Below are 26,302 nucleotides of genomic sequence, written 5' to 3'. Positions count from 1 at the left end.
GTAAAGGGACAGCAAAGTACAACAAGTGTGACCCGCCCCGTGGCAGTGACTGTGGTAAAGGGACAGCAAAGTACAACGTGTGACCCGCCCCGTGGCAGTGACCGTGGTAAAGGGACAGCAAAGTACGTGTGTGACCCGCCCCGTGGCAGTGACCGCGGTAAAGGGACAGCAAAGTACAACAAGTGACCCGCCCCGTGGCAGTGACCGTGGTAAAGGGACAGCAATATATGCAGAAGCTGCAACAGGGGCAAGCGCTCACCACAACACACCACCTCGCCCATAACAGGCAATGGGATATACGGCACACGCCTCACCGGTGCGGGTGTCGGCAGAGTTACCCAGCGGAGGAGATGAGGTTGAAGCGAATCATAAGGATCAGGCCTCAGAGTTACAGAGACAAAGTGTTACAGTAAAAAGCCTTCTGTCTGTTACGCTGATCTTATCCGACATCCGATGAGGAGTGTGCCCTGTCACCCCGTACATCACTTACAGCATTAGATGTGGAGTTACCCTGATGTGCGGGGTAAGATTTCGGAGGCAACGCTGGAGGAGTTACCCTGATGTGCGGGGTGTGATTTCGGAGGCAACGCTGGAGGAGTTACCCTGATGTGCGGGGTGTGATTTCGGAGGCAACGCTGGAGGAGTTACCCTGATGTGCGGGGTAAGATTTGGGGGGCTGCGCTGGTGGAGTTACCCTGATGTGCGGGGTAAGATTTGGGGGGCTGCGCTGGTGGAGTTACCCTGATGTGCGGGTAAGATTGGGGGGCTGCGCTGGTGGAGTTACCCTGATGTGCAGGGTAAGATTGGGGGGCTGCACTGGTGGAGTTACCCTGATGTGCAGGGTAAGATTGGGGGGCTGCACTGGTGGAGTTACCCTGATGTGCGGGGTAAGATTTGGGGGGCTGCGCTGGTGGAGTTACCCTGATGTGCGGGGTAAGATTTGGGGGGCTGCGCTGGTGGAGTTACCCTGATGTGCGGGGTAAGATTTGGGGGGCTGCGCTGGTGGAGTTACCCTGATGTGCGGGGTAAGATTTGGGGGGCTGCGCTGGTGGAGTTACCCTGATGTGCGGGTAAGATTTGGGGGGCTGCGCTGGTGGAGTTACCCTGATGTGCGGGGTAAGATTTTGGGGGCTGCGCTGGTGGAGTTACCCTGATGTGCGGGGTAAGATTTTGGGGGCTGCGCTGGTGGAGTTACCCTGATGTGCGGGGTAAGATTTGGGGGGCTGCGCTGGTGGAGTTACCCTGATGTGCGGGGTAAGATTTGGGGGGCTGCGCTGGTGGAGTTACCCTGATGTGCGGGGTAAGATTTGGGGGGCTGCGCTGGTGGAGTTACCCTGATGTGCGGGGTAAGATTTGGGGGGCTGCGCTGGTGGAGTTGCCCTGATGTGCGGGGTAAGATTGGGGGGCTGCGGTGGTGGAGTTACCCTGATGTGCGGGGTAAGATTTGGGGGGCTGCGCTGGTGGAGTTACCCTGATGTGCGGGGTAAGATTGGGGGGCTGCGCTGGTGGAGTTACCCTGATGTGCGGGGTAAGATTGGGGGGCTGCGGTGGTGGAGTTACCCTGATGTGCGGGGTAAGATTTGGGGGGCTGCGCTGGTGGAGTTACCCTGATGTGCGGGGTAAGATTTGGGGGGCTGCGCTGGTGGAGTTACCCTGATGTGCGGGGTAAGATTGGGGGGCTGCGGTGGTGGAGTTACCCTGACTTTCGGTAAGCTTGGATGCAGAAGGAAAGTACAGGATTATTCCCCAGGCTTCAGCGTTAGTGGGAAGGAGCATGTCCGTGTGGGATACAGCACAAGGTCAGGGGAAGGACGTTGGAAGCACAGACTGACCCACACAGGGGACGTTTCCTGCCGGAGATAAGACTTTTCCTCTCTGTAGAGCACTTGGGAAATGAATATTTAAGACATCTCCAAACCGCGGGCATCCAAGCAGTGTATCACTCCTCGTTACGTCACCGAGGGCCAGATACAATGTAACTGTGCACTATTAGGTCCCTTATTTTACACACAGGGTATTTAAAGCAGCAGTGCCAATTAACTGCCACAAGCAGAACACTGGAAGGGGGAGACTTCCCCCCAAATGAAATTAGGCAGAATGCCCCCCCCCCAATGCAACTCCACCCTACAATGCAATGAGGCAGACTGCCACCCGAATGCAATGAGGCAGACTGCCACCCAAATGCAATGAGGCAGACTGCCCCCCCCAATACAATGAGGCAGACTGCCCCCCCAATACAATGAGGCAGACTGCCCCCCCCAATACAATGAGGCAGACTGCCACCCCAATACAATAAGGCAGACTGCCCCCCCCCAATACGAGGCAGACTGCCCCCCCAATACAATAAGGCAGACTGCCCCCCCAATACGAGGCAGACTGCCCCCCCAATACAATGAGGCAGACTGACCCCCCCCAATACAATGAGGCAGACTGACCCCCCAATACAATGAGGCAGACTGCCCCCCCAATACAATGAGGCAGACTGCCCCCCCCAATACAATGAGGCAGACTGCCCCCCCCAATACAATGAGGCAGACTGCCCCCCCCCAATACAATGAGGCAGACTGCCCCCCCAATACAATAAGGCAGACTGCCCCCCCCCCATACGAGGCAGACTGCCCCCCCAATACAATGAGGCAGACTGCCCCCAATACAATAAGGCAGACTGCCCCCCCCCCCCAATACGAGGCAGACTGCCCCCCCAATATGCCCCCCCAATACAATGAGGCAGACTGCCCCCCCCCAATACAATGAGGCAGACTGCCACCCGAATGCAATGAGGCAGACTGCCCCCCCCCCAATACAATGAGGCAGACTGCCCCCCCCCATACAATGAGGCAGACTGCCCCCCCCAATACAATGAGGCAGACTGCCCCCCCCAATACAATGAGGCAGACTGACCCCCCAATACAATGAGGCAGACTGCCCCCCAATACAATGAGGCAGACTGCCCCCCCAATACAATGAGGCAGACTGCCACCCCAATACAATAAGGCAGACTGCCCCCCCAATACGAGGCAGACTGCCCCCCCAATACAATGAGGCAGACTGCCCCCCCAATACAATAAGGCAGACTGCCCCCCCAATACAATGAGGCAGACTGCCACCCCAATACAATGAGGCAGACTGCCCCCCCCAATACAATGAGGCAGACTGCCCCCCCAATACAATGAGGCAGACTGCCCCCCCAATGCAATGAGGCAGACTGCCCCCCCAATGCAATGAGGCAGACTGCCACCCCCAATACAATGAGGCAGACTGCCCCCCCAATACAATGAGGCAGACTGCCCCCCCAATACAATGAGGCAGACTGCCCCCCCAATACAATAAGGCAGACTGCCCCCCCAATATGAGGCAGACTGCCCTCCAATACAATGAGGCAGACTGCCCCCCCCAATACAATGAGGCAGACTGCCACCCGAATGCAATGAGGCAGACTGCCCCCCCCCAATACACTGAGGCAGACTGCCCCCCCCCAATACAATGAGGCAGACTGCCCCCCCCAATACAATGAGGCAGACTGACCCCCCCCAATACAATGAGGCAGACTGCCACCCCAATACAATAAGGCAGACTGCCCCCCCCCCCAATACGAGGCAGACTGCCCCCCCAATACAATAAGGCAGACTGCCCCCCCAATACGAGGCAGACTGCCCCCCCAATACAATGAGGCAGACTGACCCCCCCCAATACAATGAGGCAGACTGACCCCCCAATACAATGAGGCAGACTGCCCCCCCAATACAATGAGGCAGACTGCCCCCCCCAATACAATGAGGCAGACTGCCCCCCCCCAATACAATGAGGCAGACTGCCCCCCCCCAATACAATGAGGCAGACTGCCCCCCCAATACAATAAGGCAGACTGCCCCCCCCCCATACGAGGCAGACTGCCCCCCCAATACAATGAGGCAGACTGCCCCCAATACAATAAGGCAGACTGCCCCCCCCCCAATACGAGGCAGACTGCCCCCCCAATATGCCCCCCCAATACAATGAGGCAGACTGCCCCCCCCCAATACAATGAGGCAGACTGCCACCCGAATGCAATGAGGCAGACTGCCCCCCCCCCAATACAATGAGGCAGACTGCCCCCCCCCATACAATGAGGCAGACTGCCCCCCCCCAATACAATGAGGCAGACTGCCCCCCCCAATACAATGAGGCAGACTGACCCCCCAATACAATGAGGCAGACTGCCCCCCAATACAATGAGGCAGACTGCCCCCCCAATACAATGAGGCAGACTGCCACCCCAATACAATAAGGCAGACTGCCCCCCCAATACAATGAGGCAGACTGCCCCCCCAATACAATGAGGCAGACTGCCCCCCCAATACAATAAGGCAGACTGCCCCCCCAATACAATGAGGCAGACTGCCACCCCAATACAATGAGGCAGACTGCCCCCCCCAATACAATGAGGCAGACTGCCCCCCCAATACAATGAGGCAGACTGCCCCCCCAATGCAATGAGGCAGACTGCCCCCCCAATGCAATGAGGCAGACTGCCACCCCCAATACAATGAGGCAGACTGCCCCCCCAATACAATGAGGCAGACTGCCCCCCCAATACAATGAGGCAGACTGCCCCCCCAATACAATAAGGCAGACTGCCCCCCCAATATGAGGCAGACTGCCCTCCAATACAATGAGGCAGACTGCCCCCCCCAATACAATGAGGCAGACTGCCACCCGAATGCAATGAGGCAGACTGCCCCCCCCCAATACACTGAGGCAGACTGCCCCCCCCCAATACAATGAGGCAGACTGCCCCCCCCCAATACAATGAGGCAGACTGACCCCCCCCAATACAATGAGGCAGACTGACCCCCAATACAATGAGGCAGACTGCCCCCCCAATACAATGAGGCAGACTGCCCCCCCCCAATACAATGAGGCAGACTGCCCCCCCAATACAATAAGGCAGACTGCCCCCCCAATACGAGGCAGACTGCCCCCCCAATACAATGAGGCAGACTGCCCCCCAATACAATAAGGCAGACTGCAACCCCCCAATACAAGGCAGACTGCCCCCCCAATACAATGAGGCAGACTGCCCCCCCCCCCAATACAATGAGGCAGACTGCCACCCGAATGCAATGAGGCAGACTGCCCCCCCCCCATACAATGAGGCAGACTGCCCCCCCCCCAATACAATGAGGCAGACTGACCCCCCAATACAATGAGGCAGACTGCCCCCCCAATACAATGAGGCAGACTGCCCCCCCCAATACAATGAGGCAGACTGCCACCCCAATACAATAAGGCAGACTGCCCCCCCCCCCAATACGAGGCAGACTGCCCCCCCAATACAATGAGGCAGACTGCCCCCCCAATACAATGAGGCAGACTGCCACTCCAATACAATGAGGCAGACTGCCCCCCCAATACAATGAGGCAGACTGCCCCCCCAATACAATGAGGCAGACTGCCCCCCCAATGCAATGAGGCAGACTGCCAGCCCCAATACAATGAGGCAGACTGCCCCCCCCCCAATACAATGAGGCAGACTGCCCCCCCCCCAATACAATGAGGCAGACTGCCCCCCCCCCAATACAATGAGGCAGACTGCCCCCCCCCCAATACAATGAGGCAGACTGCCCCCCCCAATACAATGAGGCAGACTGCCCCCCCAATACAATGAGGCAGACTGCCCCCCCAATACAAGGAGGCAGACTGCCCCCCCAATACAATGAGGCAGACTGCCTCCCCAATACAATGAGGCAGACTGCCCCCCCAATACAATGAGGCAGACTGCCCCCCCCAATACAATGAGGCAGACTGCCCCCCCAATACAATGAGGCAGACTGCCCCCCCCAATACAATGAGGCAGACTGCCCCCCCCCCAATACAATGAGGCAGACTGCCCCCCCATTCAATGAGGCAGACTGCCCCCCCATTCAATGAGGCAGACTGCCCCCCCATGCAATGAGGTGAGCCACTGAGTCACGTGGCCTATGCGGTGAGCCACCGAGTCACGTGGCCTGTGCGGTGAGCCGCTGAGTCACGTGGCCTGTGCGGTGAGCCGCTGAGTCACGTGGCCTGTATGGTGAGCCACTGAGTCACGTGGCCTGTGTGGTGAGCCGCTGAGTCACGTGGCCTGTGCGGTGAGCCACTGAGTCACGTGGCCTGTCTGGTGAGCCACTGAGTCACGTGGCCTGTGTGGTGAGCCACTGAGTCACGTGGCCTGTGCAGTGAGCCGCTGAGTCACGTGGCCTGTGCGATCAGCCACCGGGTCAAGTGGCCTGTGCGATGAGCCACCGAGACAAGTGGCATGTGCGGTGAGCCGCTGAGTCACGCTGAGTCACGTGTGCACCCTGCTACCCCATCACCCGGCCGTCTGATTCCAGCACCCTGCTACCTCAACGCCCGGCCGTCTGATTCCAGCACCCTGCTACCTCAACGCCCGGCCGTCTGATTCCTGCACCCTGCTACCCCATCCCCCGGCCGTCTGATTCCTGCACCCTGCTACCCCATCGCCCAACCGTCTGATTCCAGCACCCTGCTACCCCATCGCCCGGCCGTCTGATTCCTGCACCCTGCTACCCCATCACCCGGCCGTCTGATTCCTGCACCCTGCTACCCCATCACCTGGCCGTCTAATTCCAGCACCCTGCTACCTCAACGCCCGGCCGTCTGATTCCAGCACCCTGCTACCGCATCGCCCGGCCGTCTGATTCCTGCACCCTGCTACCCCATCCCCCGGCCGTCTGATTCCTGCACCCTGCTACCTCATCGCCCGGCCGTCTGATTCCAGCACCCTGCTACCCCATCACCCGGCCGTCTGATTCCAGCACCCTACTACCCAATCGCCCGGCCGTCTGATTCCAGCACCCTACTACCCAATCGCCCGGCCGTCTGATTCCAGCACCCTGCTACCCCATCGCCCGGCCGTCTGATTCCAGCACCCTACTACCCAATCGCCCGGCCGTCTGATTCCAGCACCCTGGTACCCCATCGCCCGGCCGTCTGATTCCTGCACCCTGCTACCCCATCGCCCGGCCGTCTGATTCCAGCACCCTGCTACCCCATCGCCCGGCCGTCTGATTCCAGCACCCTGCTACCCCATCGCCCGGCCGTCTGATTCCAGCACCCTGCTACCCCATCCCCCGGCCGTCTGATTCCAGCACCCTACTACCTCAACGCCCGGCCGTCTGATTCCAGCACCCTGCTACCCAATCGCCCGGCCGTCTGATTCCAGCACCCTGCTACCCCATCGCCCGGCCGTCTGATTCCAGCACCCTGCTACCCCATCCCCCGGCCGTCTGATTCCTGCACCCTGCTACCTCATCGCCCGGCCGTCTGATTCCAGCACCCTGCTACCCCATCGCCCGGCCGTCTGATTCCAGCACCCTACTACCCCATCACCCGGCCGTCTGATTCCAGCACCCTACTACCCAATCGCCCGGCCGTCTGATTCCAGCACCCTGCTACCCCATCGCCCGGCCGTCTGATTCCAGCACCCTGCTACCCCATCGCCCAGCCGTCTGATTCCTGCACCCTGCTACCCCATCGCCCGGCCGTCTGATTCCAGCACCCTGCTACCCCATCGCCCAGCCGTCTGATTCCTGCACCCTGCTACCCCATCGCCCGGCCGTCTGATTCCAGCACCCTGCTACCCCATCGCCCAGCCGTCTGATTCCTGCACCCTGCTACCCCATCGCCCGGCCGTCTGATTCCAGCACCCTGCTACCCCATCGCCCGGCCGTCTGATTCCTGCACCCTGCTACCCCATCGCCCGGCCGTCTGATTCCTGCACCCTGCTACCCCATCGCCCGGCCGTCTGATCCCTGCACCCTGCTACCCCATCGCCCGGCCGTCTGATTCTAGCACCCTGCTACCCCATCGCCCGGCCGTCTGATTCCTGCACCCTGGTACCCCATCGCCCGGCCGTCTGATTCCTGCACCCTGCTACCCCATCGCCCGGCCGTCTGATTCCTGCACCCTGCTACCCCATCACCTGGCCGTCTGATTCCAGCACCCTGCTACCCCATCGCCCGGCCGTCTGATTCCTGCACCCTGCTACCCCATCACCCAGCCGTCTGATTCCAGCACCCTGCTACCTCATCGCGCGCCCGTCTGATTCCAGCACCCTGCTACCCCATCGCCCGGCCGTCTGATTCCTGCACCCTGCTACCCCATCGCCGGCCGTCTGATTCCAGCACCCTGCTACCTCATCGCCCGGCCGTCTGATTCCAGCACCCTGCTACCCCATCGCCCGGCCGTCTGATTCCAGCACCCTGCTACCCCATCGCCCGGCCGTCTGATTCCAGCACCCTGCTACCCCATCGCCCGGCCGTCTGATTCCAGCACCCTGCTACCCCATCGCCTGGCCGTCTGATTCCTGCACCCTGCTACCTCATCGCCCGGCCGTCTGATTCCAGCACCCTGCTACCCCATCGCCCGGCCGTCTGATTCCTGCACCCTGCTACCTCATCGCCCGGCCGTCTGATTCCAGCACCCCGCTACCTCATCACCCGGCCGTCTGATTCCAGCACCCCGCTAACCCATCGCCCGGCCGTCTGATTCTTGCACCCCGCTACCTCATCGCCCGGCCGTCTGATTCCTGCACCCTGCTACCTCATCGCCCGGCCGTCTGATTCCAGCACCCTGCTACCCCATCGCCCGGCCGTCTGATTCCAGCACCCTGCTACCCCATCGCCCGAAAGTCTGATTCCTGCACCCTGCTACCCCATCGCCCGGCCGTCTGATTCCAGCACCCTGCTACCCCATCGCCCGGTCGTCTGATTCCTGCACCCTGCTACCCCATCGCCCGGCCGTCTGATTCCAGCACCCTGACACCCAATCGCCCGGCCGTCTGATTCCTGCACCCTGCTACCCCATCGCCCGGCCGTCTGATTCCAGCACCCTGCTACCCCATCGCCTGGCCGTCTGATTCCAGCACCCTGCTACCCCATCGCCCACCCGTCTGATTCCTGCACCCTGCTACCCCATCGCCCGGCCGTCTGATTCCAGCACCCTGCTACCCCATCGCCCGGCCGTCTGATTCCTGCACCCTGCTACCTCATCGCCCAGCCGTCTGATTCCTGCACCCTGCTACCCCATCGCCCGGCCGTCTGATTCCAGCACCCTGCTACCCCATCGGCCGGCCGTCTGATTCCTGCACTCTACTACCCCATCGCCCACCCGTCTGATTCCTGCACCCTGCTACCCCATCGCCCGGCCGTCTGATTCCTGCACCCTGCTACCTCATCGCCCGGCCGTCTGATTCCTGCACACTGCTACCTCATCGCCCGGCCGTCTGATTCCAGTACCCTGAGTTGAGTAGCAAATATTGTGCCCGATGTAACCTCCCTAGGATCCCAGCAGGGGGGGGGTTATATGGGATAATAGGAGGAGATATAGGGAGAGGTTATATGGTTTAATAGTTGTTATAGGGAGCAGTTATATGAGGCAATAGGAGGAGTTATAGGGAGCGGTTATATGGGGCAATGGGAGGAGTTATAGGGAGCAGTTATATGAGGCAATAGAAGGAGTTATAGGGAGCGGTTATATGGGGCAATGGGAGGAGTTATAGGGAGCGGTTATATGGGGCAATGGGAGGAGTTATAGGGAGCGGTTATATGGGGCAATGGGAGGAGTTAATGGGGCAATAGGAGGAGTTATAGGGAGCAGTTATATAGGGTAATGGGAGGAGTTAATGGGAGAGGTTATATGGGGCAATAGGAGGAGTTATAAGGAGCAGTTATCTAGGGTAATGGGAGGAGTTAATGGGAGAGGTTATATGGGGCAATAGGAGGAATTCTTTTTATTGAAAAGAAAAATTCACAGAACAATAAATTTGAAAACAAAAACTGCACAATTTGTACAAACTTACATTATACAAATATTCGCCCAACATTTGTACCAACCTTTCTCCTCTAAAAAGCCATTTCACATTTCCCTTATACACATTTTTGTATTGAAACCTGACACCTAGCCACCCACAAATTATACTTAATAAATCCTAAAATCAGGACTATTGTGCCAACCTAATTAAGTACCCGCAACAAAACATCGTCCTTCCTGACTTTCTAATAGTTTATGGCATCTCAACCCCTTTACATAAACCTGTTACACTTCCTTACACCTTACACCTGTCTTAGTTCCATGGACCAAAATAAAGGCCCTAACTGCCAGTCTTTGCCACATTACCAGTTGCTACCTTTAAAAGGGTCACTTATAGAAACAAACATTTTTAGCCAAACAAAAATGCAACATTACTTCTTTTTCCCCACATTATCCCCTAATGACCCAAACCCCTTAGTGGCCACCGAAGGTGGGATCATGTCCCTATGGAAACGTCCATACTATGTTCCTCTTCAGATAAGGAAACTTCCTCTACATCAACAGGGTCTTCAGCTCTTGACCCCCAATCTCTCCTAAGAGCAGAAAAACTTTTCTTACAGGCACCTGAGGAACTTTACCAGCACGACCTGTAAGGGCTGTTCTATAGTGCGCGCGCGCTTGCTACGACGTGTGCGCGCGCGGCTGTTTTAGTTGGCTGAGGTTAGTCAGCCTTTCTATGGTGCCGCGCGCGCGCACGGCAGCGAGCGTGGAACCGGCCTACAGTTGGGAAGATGAGTAAAATAAAGAAGCTGCGCCGCTACCACCGCTGAAATGTATGTAAATATCTGTGTATGTGTGTATGTGTGTATGTGTGTATGTATGTGTGTATGTGTGTATATATGTGTGTATATATGTGTGTATGTACAAGGTTAATAATTTATTAACGTATTTATTTATTTAAAACTTATTTATAACACACACACACACACACTACCTTTCCAGCCTGTCGCACGGACTCTATACACACAAATAATGTGCGTTACGTGCACGGGCGCACACACTATAGAACAGCCCTAAGATGTCAAAGAGTCCCTCCAAGTCTTCTTACTGTGCCCTTCCTCCTTCTCTTAGCCGGTATCCAATTCTGCATTCTGCTTTTATCTTTATTTCCCACCTGGATTACACTCTTAGTAAGATCATCTATGGTTTCCCCACACTGCTCTCCTTCTGGAAGTGAGTTTGAGGAGGTTCCCTCTGAGGGATCTTCTAATATTCCCTGGGCCATGTCTACACAGTCTGTAAATGCTTCTTCCGCCAGCAGATCTGGACAGACTCCATCCGCAGGTGGATCTGGACAGACTCCATTCCAAGGCTGATCTGGACAAATTCTGTCAGCAACTTTCAAGGCACAATCATAAAGTGCTTCATTTTCTTCAAAACCCACTTCCTGCTCCCAGATTCCGGAGATATTATGCCATGCTTCTGCACAGCTCCTATAGGAATGTCCAAATTTATCACAAATTACATTTAATCTTCGTACAACTTGCCCTCTCGTGGCCCAAGGACTGGCACAAGTTGCATTTTAGAACACCACATATATTGCTTAAATGTCTGGCTGAACCACATCTATGGCACAAGGTTGGCTGACCATAGTAAAAATGGTTTCCTTTTTCTCTTCCAATGAAGAAATAGTTGGGCAGATGTTTTGTACATTGCCATGTCGAGAAAGTCTGACTTGCACTTGCCAGCTTCCAGATGTCCTCTTCATCCATGATTCTTGTAGGTGGAGCCAGTATTTCACATTGTCTGCCAAGCCTTATCAGAATATCTGATATTGGGACTGAGTCGTATCTGAAGAGAATTGTTACAGACTTTATTTACGGTTTAGACACAGGAATAGCTGCAAAGGACTTCCACAATTCAATGTTTTTAAGACTCTCGAATCTTGTCCAGAAATAATCTAAAGCTTGAAGTCTCTTAAAGCCGACATCATACTCACAGGAGCCTGGAACATGGATAAGTGCGTACATTTCATCTGCTCTGAAGACCAAAGATTATTTTAATAGATGTCTTCCAACAAAAATCCTGTCAGGCTTCATCTCCTCTCCGCCTTTATACCTCAACCTTACCACATTTCTCCTTTATAAAGGTTGAGTATTTCTGGCCACAGCGCTCACAAAGGATCTCCCACTCCAGGCTGAATGAGGTTCTGTATGAGCTGGGGTTACTTTAATACTATTACTCTGCTTCACCCCAACTTCTGATTGAGCGACTCTTTTAATCAGGAACTATCTGCATAGGAGATGCAATTTCAGTCTCGACATCCTTCATTTCACTCCCAGGCACTGCAGGGTTAATGCTGTCTCCACTGCTGCTAATTACCACCTGCTGTTCTCCCCTCTCAGGGTTCTGAATCACAGGACCTGCGAATAAGCAGGGGGGTGGTTCTGTAAGTCCAGGTGAGCATGGGTTCTCTGTCTCACTGCTCTCAGGTACTAACTCCATTTCCACCTGCACCAGCAGTTCTGGGTTCTTACTTTGCTGCTCTCCGGAATTCTTTGTAATCTCTGTAACTTCTCCCAGGGTGTGGGTCTGAGATAACCTAACATCACAGGTGTCTGCTGCTTTCTCTGCATGTAAAGGTTTTTTTTTTTTTTACCAAATCTTCTGCTGATTCTGCTATTAACCCCTGGGATTCTCTCCCACTTCTTTTAGGCATATCCAAACTTATCTTTTCTTGAGAGCTTTTAATGTGGCTCTTACTGGGGTTCTGGTTTCTTGTTCCAAAACATGAATCAGCACCCCGCTCGGCACTGTGGGTTAGCGTTTCAATTGTTTTTAAAAGGGAACATTTCTGTTTGACTGTATCCACTGTTAGTTTAGCAATCTCACCTCTCAATCAGGTTAAATCATCACGCAGACAGTTTATTTGCTTCTTGTGCACATCTCTCTCAGAACTCTGACATTTCTTTAATGTTTTCTTCTTCCAACTCAGCCTTCATACTGTTATACCTCTGCAATAATAAATGCTCTCTCTTCTTTCCCAAGCAGGTTCTGTTCTGCTCTTTTCACTTTCTCCAATCTCTACTGTAACTTGCAATCAGGCTCCCCAAGGCCCTCACCACTGCTGCAGCCTCTCCTACTTCCATCTCCACCTCACAGCCACCAACCCCTGGGTCTAAGGCCATCCTGGTTCCCCTGCAGAAGCTTATCTGCAGCCCATCCTGGAAGAGTTATAGGGAGGGGTTATATGGGGTAATAGGAGCAGTTATAGGGAGAGGTTATATGGGGTAATAGGAGGAGTTATAGGGAGAGGTTATATGGGGTAATAGGAGGAGTTATAGGCAGCGGTTATATGGCGCAATAAGAGTTATAGGGAGCGGTTATATGGGGTAATAGGAGGAGTTATAGGGAGAGGTTATATGGTGTAATAGGAGGAGTTATAGGGAGCGGTTATATGGGGTAATAGGAGGAGTTATAGGGAGCGGTTATATGGGGTAATAGGAGGAGTTATAGGGGGTTATATGGAGTAATAGGATGAGTTATAGGGAGCGGTTATATGGGGTAATAGGAGGAGTTATAGGGGTTTATATGGAGCAATAGGATGAGTTATAGGGAGCGGTTATATGGGATAATAGGAGGAGTTATAGGGAGCGGTTATATGGAGTAATAGGAGGAGCTATAGGGAGGGGTTATATGGGGTAATAGGAGGAGTTATAGGGAGCGGTTAAATGGGGTAATAGGAGTTATAGGGAGGGGTTATATGGGGTAATAGGAGGAGTTATAGGGAGCGGGTATATGGGATAATAGGAGGAGATATAGGGAGTGATTATATGGGGTAATAGGAGGAGCTATAGGGAGGGGTTATATGGGGTAATAGGAGGAGTTATAGGGAGTGGTTGTATGGGTAATAGGAGGAGATATAGGGAGCGGTTATATGGTGTAATAGGAGGAGATATAGTTATGTAACCCTCCCTGCCCGGATGTTAGGGAGATTACATCGGTGCGTGTTGTATGGCTCCTCCGCAGGGGTTACCGTGACTCAGGGCTGGCTCCTCCGCAGGGGTTACCGTGACTCAGGGCTGGCTCCTCCGCATCGGTTACCGTGACTCAGGGCTGGCTCCTCCGCATCGGTTACCGTGACTCAGGGCTGGCTCCTCCGCATGGGTTACCGTGACTTAGGGCTGCTCCTCCGCAGGGGTTACCGTGACTCAGGGCTGGCTCCTCCGCAGGGGTTACCGTGACTTAGGGCTGGCTCCTCCGCAGGGGTTACCGTGACTCAGGGCTGGCTCCTCCGCAGGGGTTACCGTGACTCAGGGCTGGCTCCTCCGCAGGGGTTACCGTGACTCAGGGCTGCTCCTCCGCAGGGGTTACCGTGACTCAAGGCTGCTCCTCCGCAGGGGTTACCGTGACTCAGGGCTGGCTCCTCCGCATGGGTTACCGTGACTCAGGGCTGGCTCCTCCGCAGGAGTTACCATGACTCAGGGCTGCTCCTCCGCAGGGGTTACCGTGACTCAGGGCTGGCTCCTCCTCATGGGTTACCGTGACTCAGGGCTGGCTCCTGCACAGGAGTTACCGTGACTCAGGGCTGCTCCTCCGCAGGGGTTACCGTGACTCGGGGCTGGCTCCAGGCGGCTGGGCGATGAGGTAGTAAGGTTATAGAATAATGGGCGCCAGGAAATGTTGTAGTACAACAGTCATTTATCCGTGTCCCAAGCACAGGGACCCTCATACACGCCAACAACATTGTACTGCATTTTATAACAGACATACATGACTACGTTCCTTCCACCAGGGCCCACTCTTAACACTCACATGAATGTACTTTGACTTAGTTGCTCTGAGTAAGTGTGGGACCCGGCCCCCTTGCTGCTTCGAAACCATCATCGGTATTAAACCGAATACTCTGGGCCCCTACTGAAGTCCTGGTGGGTATTTTCTTACGTGACCCAATATCTGATGCCTGTTTGGGAACCGCCACTTCCACACAGACTGATGAGGATTAGCGCTGATCTGCGGTTAGAGGCCCTCTATGCCGTATTCCTTTTCCTTAATTACATTCCTTCTTTTAGGGATCCTTACTTAACAGGTACTGTCCCTATCTACAAAGAGGGGCCTGGTCTATACTATTACATTATAACCATTACTGATCTACTCTCCCCGAGGCTGCTCTCCTCTATTCTTCCTGGAACCTAACCTTCTACAATAGTTCCTCCTCCTTAAATACCCCTGTGTGACGCTTGGATCCCAAAATCAACCCAGGGAGGGGCCCAACATACCACAGCCATGTCAGCAACCCCACAGAAGGGTGGTTACAGTTATATGGAGAAATAGGAGGAGATAGGGAGGGGTTATAGGGTCAAATATTATACTGGGATTTATCAAATTGTGTGAGAGAGCTCGTAATCTCTCTCAATTTTCCCTGCACCATATTGGGGTCTGAGATGGCATTAATATCTCGGGCTAACAATCCGCATTAAAAACAGAAGAACCTTGATTATCAGGCTTCATGCATCTGACGCAGACACACGGGACGGGCGTAAACCTCGCCGGCAGCCCCTCACCTTTCTCGTACAGATTCTCCAGCGCACGCCACGTCTCCGCTCGCACCTCGCGGGGGCTCTGACCGGGAACAAGAGCGTCAGGCCAGTGCATCAAATACAGGTCTGGAAGAAGACCAAAAAAACAGCCAGTCACGTACAGAGTGAAAACACGCAAAGAAACACGTAGGACGCGTGTCAGAAACGAATGAGACGTCTGCACAAATATAACCTGCCAGCGGTTATAAACCGCGCTTACTACACCACAAGAAAAGGGTTATATGCGCAACGCAATAACGTGGCCAAGTTTAGATACAGAAATAGATGTTCCAGGGCACTACGGATTTGTCAAAAAAAGAATTTATTCAATCATTAAACACAACGTTTCAACCAACTGTGTGGTCTTTTTCAAGTGAAGATAGAATATCTCTTATGCAAGTTTATATACACCCATATATATTTCCTACAACATTATACCCAAATATCCTGCTGTCCTCACAACTGCCCTGTTATAACCCTCAGCACCCTGCTACCCTCCTCACTGCCGTGTTATACCCCTCCCTATACACCCCAACACCCTGCTGCCCGCTCACTGTACTGTAAAAACCCTCCCTATACACCCAGAGCGGGTGAAACGCATTAGAGGTGCGGGGGGGTGCCACCCATCCACTTGTTTTTTAAAATCCATGCCGAAATAAAGTTGTCTTTATAGCACAGTCCAGCCTTTACCATCTTTGTTGCGCGGCCATGCCCGCTGTTCCAGCCTTCTCCTTGGCGGCGGTGACTTTTTCCTATACACCCCAACAGTTAAGGCGACCCTTAATGAGAACATGTATAATCTACATTTTACATACACTGCGCATACAGTACCTATCACCTATTTGGACATTCTCCTATTCATTGATCTATCGCAAAGAAAACTCGAGGAATGCTCTCTTAAGGCAACGAACAGCCACCCAAGAGCCCTCGTTCGAGGGATTCCTAAGGGCCAATTTTTGAGACTTAGGAGAATTTGTTCCAACATAGAAATGTTTATAGAACAGTCTAAAGATCTGGCTGAGATTTGAACAAAGAGGCTATGAACGTACATGGCATACAAACTGCCTTTGAAAATGCATTCTTTATGTCAAGAGATGAGCTGATGAAAAATACTCCAATCCTTCATGATAACAGAAGATCAGGATTTATAAAAAACAAAAGAAAATATTTGATAAAGATGGGTTACTTTTGATTACCGAGTATAGCCGCCAATCTGATATTAGATCTATCATCAATAAGCATTGGCACGTTTTAGAATTAAATTCAACCCTCAAACCGCTGGTCCAGAGTCGACCAAAATTCACGTTTCGGAGAGCCAATACTCTGTCCACACACTCATCTCCTAGTCTGTTTATATCTCCCCCAAACAAACTAGAGGGGTTGTGCCTCCTAGAGGATTCCATAAATGCGGCTTCTGCAGCGTATGCAAATATGCCAAATCAATTAAGTTGATCATATCCAAGGTTACCAAGGACACATACAGAATAAAGCACCTGATCATCTGTATGGTCTTCTGTGATGTTCCTCCTCAGGTGTATGCCTCCGTTTTTCCATGGAATCCAAACAGGCAGGCGAAGGAAAGTTGGAGCACAACTGTGTCCAGTGAAAAAAGAAAAAACTGCAAGAGAGTGTGTCCCATAAAAAGAAAATATTTAATGAATCAAGTCATCAGGTATAAAAACGAGCCCCCACCAACGCGTTTCGAGCGGTACGCTCTTTTTCAAGGTGCCTTGAAAAAGAGCGTACCGCTCGAAACGCGTTGGTGGGGGCCCTTGGGATAGTTTTTGTACCTGATGCCTTGATTCATTAAATATTTTCTTTTTATGGGGGACACTCTCTGGCAGTTTTTTCTTTTTTCACTGTACACAGTTGTGCTCCAACTTTCCTTCGCCTGCCCATAAAGGACACAAAGAAAGAAAGCAACAAATATAGCCGTCAGATCTTATTGACAGGTGAAACATATATATTGATAGCTGTACTCCACAAATGTAAATACAAATGAAACAGCAAAGCTGGAAGGGTGACAAGTAGGGCTAGTATTACATCAATCAAAAACTCACACGGCCTTGTGCAAGTGAATGTTCAAATTGGTGTCTTTATGAAGGAATATCCCTCTCCTCTGGTAAGAGGGTGTCTCTCTCTCTCCTCCCTGGGTCTGGCAGCCCCAAGGATTGGGTTCACAGCTACTCAGGAAAACTACGGCGGCCGTCGAGGGTCAAGAAGGTACACGTCTGGGCTACAGCAACGCGTTTCGCATCAGCTGATGGTTCATCAGGTTCATGCAGCAGACGTGTACATTATCCTGTGGCTGTGTCTGCCACCCTATTCGAGAACAATACAGAGAAGACTGCATCTGCCCCGCCTTGGGGCTGCCAGACCCAGGGAGGAGAGAGAGACATCCTCTTACCAGAGGAAAGGGATATTCCTTCATAAAGACACCAATTTCAACATTCACTTGCACAAGGCCGTGTGAGTTTTGGATTTATCTAATACTAGCCCTACTTGTCACAGGAGCAGTCGGTGGAGGAGTTACAGGAGCAGTCGGTGGAGGAGTTACAGGAGCAGTCGGTGGAGGAGTTACAGGAGCAGTCGGTGGAGGAGTTACAGGAGCAGTCGGTGGAGGAGTTACAGGAGCAGTCGGTGGAGGAGTTACAGGAGAGTGTGTGTATAGGAGCAATATCATACAGGAAATCACCATACGATGAGGATCTGCCTCTCACACATCACCGTCCGCACAGAGATCAGTAAGACCACTTCAAGTCAGGATCACACCCTTTTTGAGTTGCCGAGTGACATCCCACGTACCTAAATACTCCACGCCCAGCCGCTCGCACGACTCCATACACGCTCGGATTGCACTCTCGTACCCGTAGTCTCCAGGCCACAGCTTCGTGGTGACCCACAGCTCCTCTCTCCGCACCCCGCTCTCCGCCAGCGCTTTCCCCACCAGCGCCTCGTTGGCGTACCTCTTGGCTGTGTCGATGTGGCGGATGCCGCAGTCTCGCAGAGCGTAGAGCAATGCATGGTGGGAATAGCCTCCATGATGGGACATACCTGTGGGCCGGGGGAAGGAAGATTCTTCTTACCACAAAGGCGTCCCAAACCCAACACTTCAACAGCAGTCTCTACAACCATTAATCAACCTGCGACGGTACTAGAGGGAGGAGATCCACCCCCACTTTTATTTGTGAGCTTAACAGTTTTACCTTCTTTAAAAAGAAAAATGAATGAATTAAAACAATTCAGTGTTTGAGCATAAACATTGTGAAAAGTCCAAAGACTTTTGTTACGATGGTTAACAGAATGTGTGGAGATCAGATCCAACAGTACCCACACTTTATTATTAGTTATGATACTTAAAGCAACGATCTGAAAACCCTTTGAAATTCCCCCCTGCTCCCCCCCCCCCATGGCCTAGGGTTAAGCCATCAGAAATATCTGCATGTATCCTCCCTGTCCTGGGGTGGATATGTGCAGAAGCAACATGGCTCTGATAACCAGTGTGGTTGTACCTTGTGTTGCAGGCCTCTCCGGCAGGGAAGGAGTGGAGGAATACAAAGAACGGTTATATAATTATCCCATAGAAATCCTGCTTTTATTCCCAGGTTCTCAGCATCGTGAGCCGGGAAGGACACAAGAAAGAGCCGGGGGGCTGTAACTGCTGCTTCTGAGTGGCAGACCCAATAATGCCCAGAGGGGAATGAATGGATGTCTTTCAGAGTGTCTGCCAACGGGCACAGAACCTCCTTGTGCGCTAATGATGCTGGCAGAACATTCCGTCTCCCAGGGCTGCCCTGCTTTGCCAGGGAGGTGCCACCAACATCCCACCTCTGAGGTGGCTGCACTGTCCAGTGACGCATTTGAAGGGATACAAACAGTACCCAGAACCCGAAGCAAAGAAAACTGGATTAATATCCAAGGTACAAAACAATTCAGCTTTTGGAGGTAGTTGAGTATTTATAAAAAACAACTACCCCATTGAATTCAAAAACCCTAACATTCACCACTGAATTTAGATGATCCAGCTTAGCATCGTTGTTCACACCATATACTTTAATGATTCAATCAATAAAGTTATTTTAAATACGTCATTATACATCCACCTGGGGGACAGAGTGACCACAACTGGGTTCACTTTCTCTATATAGTGTTATCTACTTACTTTGACCCAGAGGAGCACCATCCCCCACCCTACTTCAAGCTGAGCGAGGGTACCCATCCTCTCCCCCTTCCCCTTTTTTGGTTCGTATGCTTTTTAATAACAGAAAGTGTGCATCCGGGCCCAATTACTACCCCAACTCCTGTCCTTATTTCACAATCACTACAAGTAATCCTGAAGATGCAAGTTTCCCAGAGATTCCCCACAAGAGTAACCCGGGCTCTATTGTATCTGAAGGCTTGGAATGTGTCTTTAAATATAAACCTCCCAATATAAACACTGCTATAGTATTGTTACTTATTTACTACAGTACGGTGTCTTATTTACAAATAGTACTGTAGTATTGTCCTACATAGGTCAGGATTCATCAACCTCCGATGCCGGATATCGCCGCCAGAACCGGCATTATCTGCCACAGACTTAAATGTCAGATAGCTCCAGTTTGGATGCGATACTCGGCATCGGAGATTGATGAATCTGTAACATCCTGTCCCACAGCTTCTGCAGCAGTGTTTATAAACCAGGGTTCCTAGGAGCCCTTGGGTTCCATAGGTATCCTTAAAGAGTTCCCTGCAATATACAGGCCAAGTGAAAATTGAATTTACAATGCATCTGATCTCAGACGCGCTATTAGGGAGAGTTGGGGTCCCTTACAAGTATCTGATTTGAGACGCACTATTACAGGGGGTTTGGGTTCCTTACAATGTATCTGATTTGAGAGGCGCTATTAGAGAGGGTTGGGGTTCCTTACAATGCATCTGATCTCAGACACACTATTAGAGAGGGTTGGGGTTCCTTACAATGCATCTGATCTCAGACACACTATTAGAGAGGGTTGGGGTTCCTTACAATGCATCTGATCTCAGACACACTATTAGAGAGGGTTGGGGATCCTTACAATGCATCTGATCTCAGACACACTATTAGAGAGGGTTGGGGATCCTTACAATGCATCTGATCTCAGACGCACTATTAGAGAGGGTTGGGGTTCCGCAGAATTTCACAATATAATTATAGGGTTCCTTACCCCAAAAAACGGTTGAAATCCACTGGTCTATACAGTGATATTTCCAAATATTTTTCAGGCCAAATAAAAAAAATTACCCGATTTCTCACCTCCCCGTCTGTGTTTATTACCTTAACCCCCCACGCAGCGCACCAATTCTCTTACATCATCACGTGCGTTCAACAAACAATCCATAACACGTTTATAACAAGTCCTGCGGGATTACTTCTCTCTATGAAAACAAAACAGTGTACAGAATATACCCGCCATGTTTTTACCTCCCAGATATGTATCCCTTCCCTTGCCATTATAACAGGAATAACAATAACTGGATATCTGCCTTATGTAGGGTACAATGTCCCCAGCGCTGCATGTACCATGTGACCACCGCCGCTGCTCGGGAAAATCTCACACTCATTTCTGGGTACATGGTGGCAATAGGAAAGCAGGAGCTGGCACTGGGATTCGCCCACTTCAAAGGCTGCCTTCTTGCCCATAAATCCATCGCTACACAATCGGGTATTTAAAGAAACAAACACAAATATCATGTGTGGTTTGTTTCTCAATCCAAATCATTCCCGGGAGGAGGTGAGCTGGTAACATGGGGTGCCGAGTAACCATTACTCTGTTACCCAACCCAAAGTGCTGCAACTTTGTTACCAGCTGACAGTAGTTGGCGTTCCTCAGGGAATTCTAATAATCCCCCAAAAAACTGAGATTTATAAATGGATAATTACATTTTTTAGTTTCTTAATGAAAAACAAACTGTGTATTTTTATTCTAATGCTGTTGGGTAAACTATATTTTGGGGGTTTTCATCAGACGTAAAAAACATGCACATTTTCCCAGTTCCCGCTCTGGAGCATCCAACATAACGTTACCAATGTGCAGAACATGGATTTTCTACATTCAGCCCCGCTACTAACACTCCTGCCGAACGTGGTTAATATCCGGGCGGTTTTGAAAGGTTCAGTCCGCCATCTTGATTAAAAATGGCGTCCAATTATAGCCAAACAGACACAAACCTGCTCCTTGATCTCAGGAACCAGCATCCAAAATGTGGTTACGAGATCTTAAGGCTGTGTCCATAGAAGGCTGAGGCCTTCGTTCGTGCGCCGTCCGGGGGCGTGTCTATGGGCGGCCCAGTGACATCACGGAGCTGGTTCGCCCTCATTTGGCAAACCGCTCACGTGACCGCCCTATCGCGCGAGAAATCAGTTTTGACTGATTTCACGCGCATCGTGCGCCCCCTCCCGCCCGCGCGTTGTATAGACGCGATCACTACCTTTAGGCAGTCTGATCGCGCAGCGTGCGGACGCGTCAGCTTGGTCTGCTCTACTATGGCCGCAGCCTAAGATGTGTCCAAATGCCGAGCAAACAGACAACTTTCCCACAGACAGTAGATTAACACGCCCAGAAGCACTGATACTTTCTCATTGACAATCTCACTTTAATTATGGTTTTACAGTAGAAATATTGCACAACCCTTTCTAAAAAAAAGGACATTCTAAAACAGGGGTGGCCAATGCCAGTCCTCAAGTGCTGCCAACAGACAGGTTTTCAGAATATCACTGCTTCAGCACAGGTGGCTCAATGAGTCAGTGATTGAGTCACCTGTGCTGAAGCAGGCTCTCCAACTAAGCCACCCGTGCTGAAGCGGGCTCTCCAACTGAGCCACCCGTGCAGAAGCAGACTCTTTGAGAGAGCCCCTTATTGAGCCACCTGTGCTGAAGCAGGGATATTCTGAGAACCGGACCTGCTGGAGGCCCGTCAGGACTGGAGTGACCTACCCATTCTAAAGTCCTGGATCCATTACTAAACCGGCTTGAAATTTATACAACCCTGTCACAGTACCACTGCTTTTTTTTCTAACCGACCACAACCTCTGCAAATCGAGCCCCCTCCGAGCCGCAGAGACCCCCCCGAGCCGCGGAGCCCCCCTCCCCCCCGCAGAGCCCCCCCCGAGCCGCAGAGCCCCCCTCCCCCCCGAGCCCCCTCTGACGTTCTTTCCCACCGGCTCTCAGACCGAGCCTTCGCCTCTGCCAAATTCTTCTTGGCTGCTCCGCTCCCGGACGTCGCCCTGGAAACGGGTGAAAAGAGGCGGCTTTTCTTCCATGGAAACCTGGAGCAGTGAGAGCCCCCCCGCCCCCCGGCATCAATCAAGTCCGATTTACAGGGTTCAGTGCAGCCATTGTGCTGGGACAATGCGTGGAGCCGTGACGCGAGACTGTTATACGCGCTCACAAAGGGAATCCGTTACCAACTTCAAAACGCTTCCCACCCAACCCCCCCCCCCCCTCACCCCCAGGTCCGAGCCCTGCAGCAGTGAAAGTTACACTAGCGAGGGGTATCCTTTGGAGGAAAACATCTCTCGGCAGCAAGAAGGATAGAAACGGTCACATATATAAAGGGTTAATATGTGAAGTTGAGAAGTTAGAGGGGGAGAAGGGGATATGAGAGAAGCTGTCACATATATAAAGGGTTAATATGTGCAGCTTAGGTCGCGCATATAATGCCCGCGACGGGGACCAAAAACAAATAAATTTCCGCTGCCGCCGCGTGCGCTTATAGTAAGAGCGACGGCGACGATGCGAACTTTGGTAGCCGGCAATATTTGATTTTTCAAGGGCTGTCGCCTCATGTGACAGCCCCAGAACCAATCAAATGCCAGTACGCGCCGCCGCCGCAAAGCAAAATATAACTTCACGACTCCGGTCGCGGGCACTATACGCGCGGCCTTATAGGGGAGAGGGGGATATGAGAGAACCTGTCACATATGTAAAGGGTTAATATGTGCAGCTTTGAAGGGAGAAGGGAGAGGGGGATATGAGACGCACTGTCGCATATATAAAGGGTTAATATGTGCAGCTTAGAAGGGAGAAGGTACAATGGGGGTACAGAGATCCGATCATTACATACAAGGACAAACATGCACATACAAAGAGATAATGATGGCACTCATCCTGAGAGCTTACTACATATAGAGGTAACTAGCTTATATAGCGTTGCCCGGGATGTCATTTTTCAGCTCCCCCTCTCTCTCTGCTCACCCTCTCTCTCCGATCTCCCCTGTCTCTCCGCTCCCCCCTGTCTCTCCGCTCCCCATTACCTTCTCCCCCCTCCCGGTCTTTTTCTCCCCCGTTGACAGCAATCTGGGCCCCCCCTGCACATGAATGCGGCCCCCCTGTTCACAGCTGGGGTCCCCTCCCCCGTTCACAGCTCCGCCCCCCCCCCCTTCACATTGGTGATTCCCCCCTCCCCCCCCCCATCCCCAGCTCCGTTTAGTGACTTCGGTGGGTGGGTTAGTGTCTCGGGTTTAGTGACTTGGTTTTAGTGACTTTTAGTGGCCTGGGTGGTTGGGTTAGTGACTTTTAGTGACTTTAGTGGGTGGGTGTGACGATGGGGAGGATTTGGCCCGGGATTAAAGGGGTTACACCCCAATTGGCCACCCTCTACCCTCACCTGGGAAGCAAGGGGTTAACTGGACTGAGGTCCAGTAATGTGTTTAGCCTTGCTTCAATATCCAAATGTGTATAAATGTATTGTTTCTGGGCCAGTGTCTGCATCACACACACACTAGGATCCATCCGGGAGTACAAGGGTTAATAGTTCTTTAATGATTATAGCCCTTTGTGTAATTTTCCCGCCTTTTCAGGCACCATTTTGCAGGGTACCATAGGCCGCCATTAGGGCTCAATGCATTCTAATGGCGAATCTTGCTGTTTTGGTCCTGTTTCCTGTGAAGACCAGCAGATGGCATCCGAGAGGAGGAGCGGCGGTTTCCCATTGTAAGTCAATGGGCCCATTGACTTCAATGGAGATTCCTCGAAGGAGCTTTCCAGGAACGAGTTGGCTGCCGTCCAAACCGCAAAACCGCAAAGCGGATACTTTTTCTATAAGAGAGCTTTGATCACTTAGCAGTCAAGTTCAACGACAAGTGGCGTGGGAATAAACAGTTCTAGAGCCCATAGAAATAAAATTCTTTTTGCCCCTAGTTCCTAGACCTCCCCCCACTCGACCACAACCGGGTCCCAGAATCCTGGACCCCCGATAAGGGTCGAACCGAGAAGAGCGGGTCGCGCCATAGGTTCCAATGGCGGCGGCAGAAACAGCCCAAGAAAACGGCTAAGTGTAAAAAGCTGAAAGTTAGGAATCCATAGCTCCGGTTCCGGAGGGTCCAGAGGATCAGGGTTTGGGGTACCTGTAGTCACTGCTCCGGCATCACTGCAGAACCATACTTGACCCTCTTGGACCAACCCGACGGAGTATGGACCCCCTTGAAAGTTCGGGACTTTTCCCATAGACTCCAATGGCGGCCAATCTCCATTGACCGGCTATGGCGGAAAACCCCCATTGACTTCAACGGCGGCGTCGCCCCGTTGAAAGTCTATGGCGGCAGATTCCCATAGCCGCCAACGGCGGCGGTTTGCCATTGAAAGTCTATGGCGGCGGAGCCCGTTGTTTTCAATGGGGATTTAGTGAAAAACCGTGATTTAATTTACAGCGGAGTTTTTTGTATTAAAATAGGAAACGGTTTAAGGTGTATTTGGGTAACTCCGGTTCCGAAGGTCGTAGCAAGTCGCAAATTGGACCATAGGGTGTCCCAGTTCCGGCATTGAGAACTGGGAAGTTTGGACCCGCTGGACCCAACGGAACCGGATATTTTAATATGTTTGTGTTTTATCTTTAATACTGTGTCCCAAAGCAGGGACAAAAACCCAGAGGAAATTCCTTTGCATACCAGGGTAGCATATGGCCAGAGAGGCGACCCAATGTCTAGAATTTAAGTGCTGTTCAAAGGAGTTTATCACCTACACTGTTTACAGGAGGGCGGAGGTGACTCAAACCAGAGCAGGCTATAAGTGTCCCATTTCACACCTTACAACAAAGGGTATCCTGCCAGGAATTCCGTTTAGTAGACTGGCTGGCATTCCTGATGCAAATGTGGGGGCTGCAGAAATGAGACCCCAGAGTCCAACTGAGCATGTGCCAACTAGCTGGGGGGCATGTATCAAACTGTGTTCCCATGTTAGTGAGTGGCTAGAGGTAATTGAAAACCAATCACCTGTACTTATTGTTAAGGATAGGGTTACAAAAGGTATATAATCTGTGGTCAACCCTTTATCCTGTGTTCTTCTATACCATCTTGATTGCTGAGAGAAATGCTATGCAATGTCTTCATGCCAGAGGTCTTTCATGTCTTTGGTGTCTTGATGATTATGAAGATTGCTGTATGAACTGCCAGTCCAGATGGGACTGTTTCATCATTCCATTTTAAGTAAGTGTCCATATTTTGCCTGTTATTTGTATATCTGTTGTGTTCACCTTTATCAAGGAATAAATTATATTTTATCATATCTAAGTCTCGTCCCAGTTCAACCAAGTTATATATGTATGTGAGTAGGTCTAATGGCTTTGCATCTCATCCCAGCCTCAGTTTAAAAGCTGTGTTTAAAACAGCATGCAGTGGCTTGAGGATTGGCTTGTGTAATATGAGCTTGAGACAAAAGGTGGCACTGAGTGCTCATTTGCATGTCATTTCCCAGAATCCCTTGCTGCAGTGGAAGCGCTGTATGCTGGGTGACAATGGGGAAAGACAGGGTTGCAGACCTGTCTAAGACATGCAAATGAACATACAGTAATATTTACAGTTGCTATATATATATATTTATTTATTTATTTTTTTTGGGTGTAAATTACAGCCTGTCATAAAGTCACCGTGACAGTTAGTGACACTTGGGTTAGTGGGTTAGTGACACTTGGGTT

The 26,302-nt window shown here is 51.8% G+C and overlaps 1 protein-coding gene across 8 annotated transcripts in view; it reads right to left on the bottom strand.

Annotated features, from left to right (window-relative positions):
- LOC142503964 (putative oxidoreductase ZK1290.5) overlaps positions 1-26,302 on the bottom strand; it is a 93,486-nt gene that overhangs the window by 53,604 nt on the left and 13,580 nt on the right. For 5 of the 8 annotated variants that reach the window (XM_075616982.1, XM_075616981.1, XM_075616985.1 and 2 more), the window contains exons 1-3: positions 22,551-22,713; positions 18,177-18,425; positions 15,357-15,458 (exon numbers count right to left, since the gene is read on the bottom strand). In XM_075616982.1, coding sequence (XP_075473097.1) covers positions 15,357-15,458; positions 18,177-18,425; positions 22,551-22,692 — 493 coding nt within the window. In that variant the 5' untranslated portion in view covers positions 22,693-22,713. Of the gene's footprint in view, positions 1-15,356; positions 15,459-18,176; positions 18,426-22,550; positions 22,714-26,302 lie in introns of those variants that run through there. The other 3 variants (XM_075616988.1, XM_075616983.1, XM_075616986.1) reach the window with 3 other exon arrangements.

The sequence above is a fragment of the Ascaphus truei genome, chromosome 10, assembly GCF_040206685.1.
Source record: "Ascaphus truei isolate aAscTru1 chromosome 10, aAscTru1.hap1, whole genome shotgun sequence".
Classification (NCBI taxonomy): Eukaryota; Metazoa; Chordata; class Amphibia; order Anura; family Ascaphidae; genus Ascaphus; species Ascaphus truei.
The sequence above is the reverse complement of the archived record's forward strand: the minus strand, read 5'-3'. Positions and strand labels throughout refer to the sequence as shown.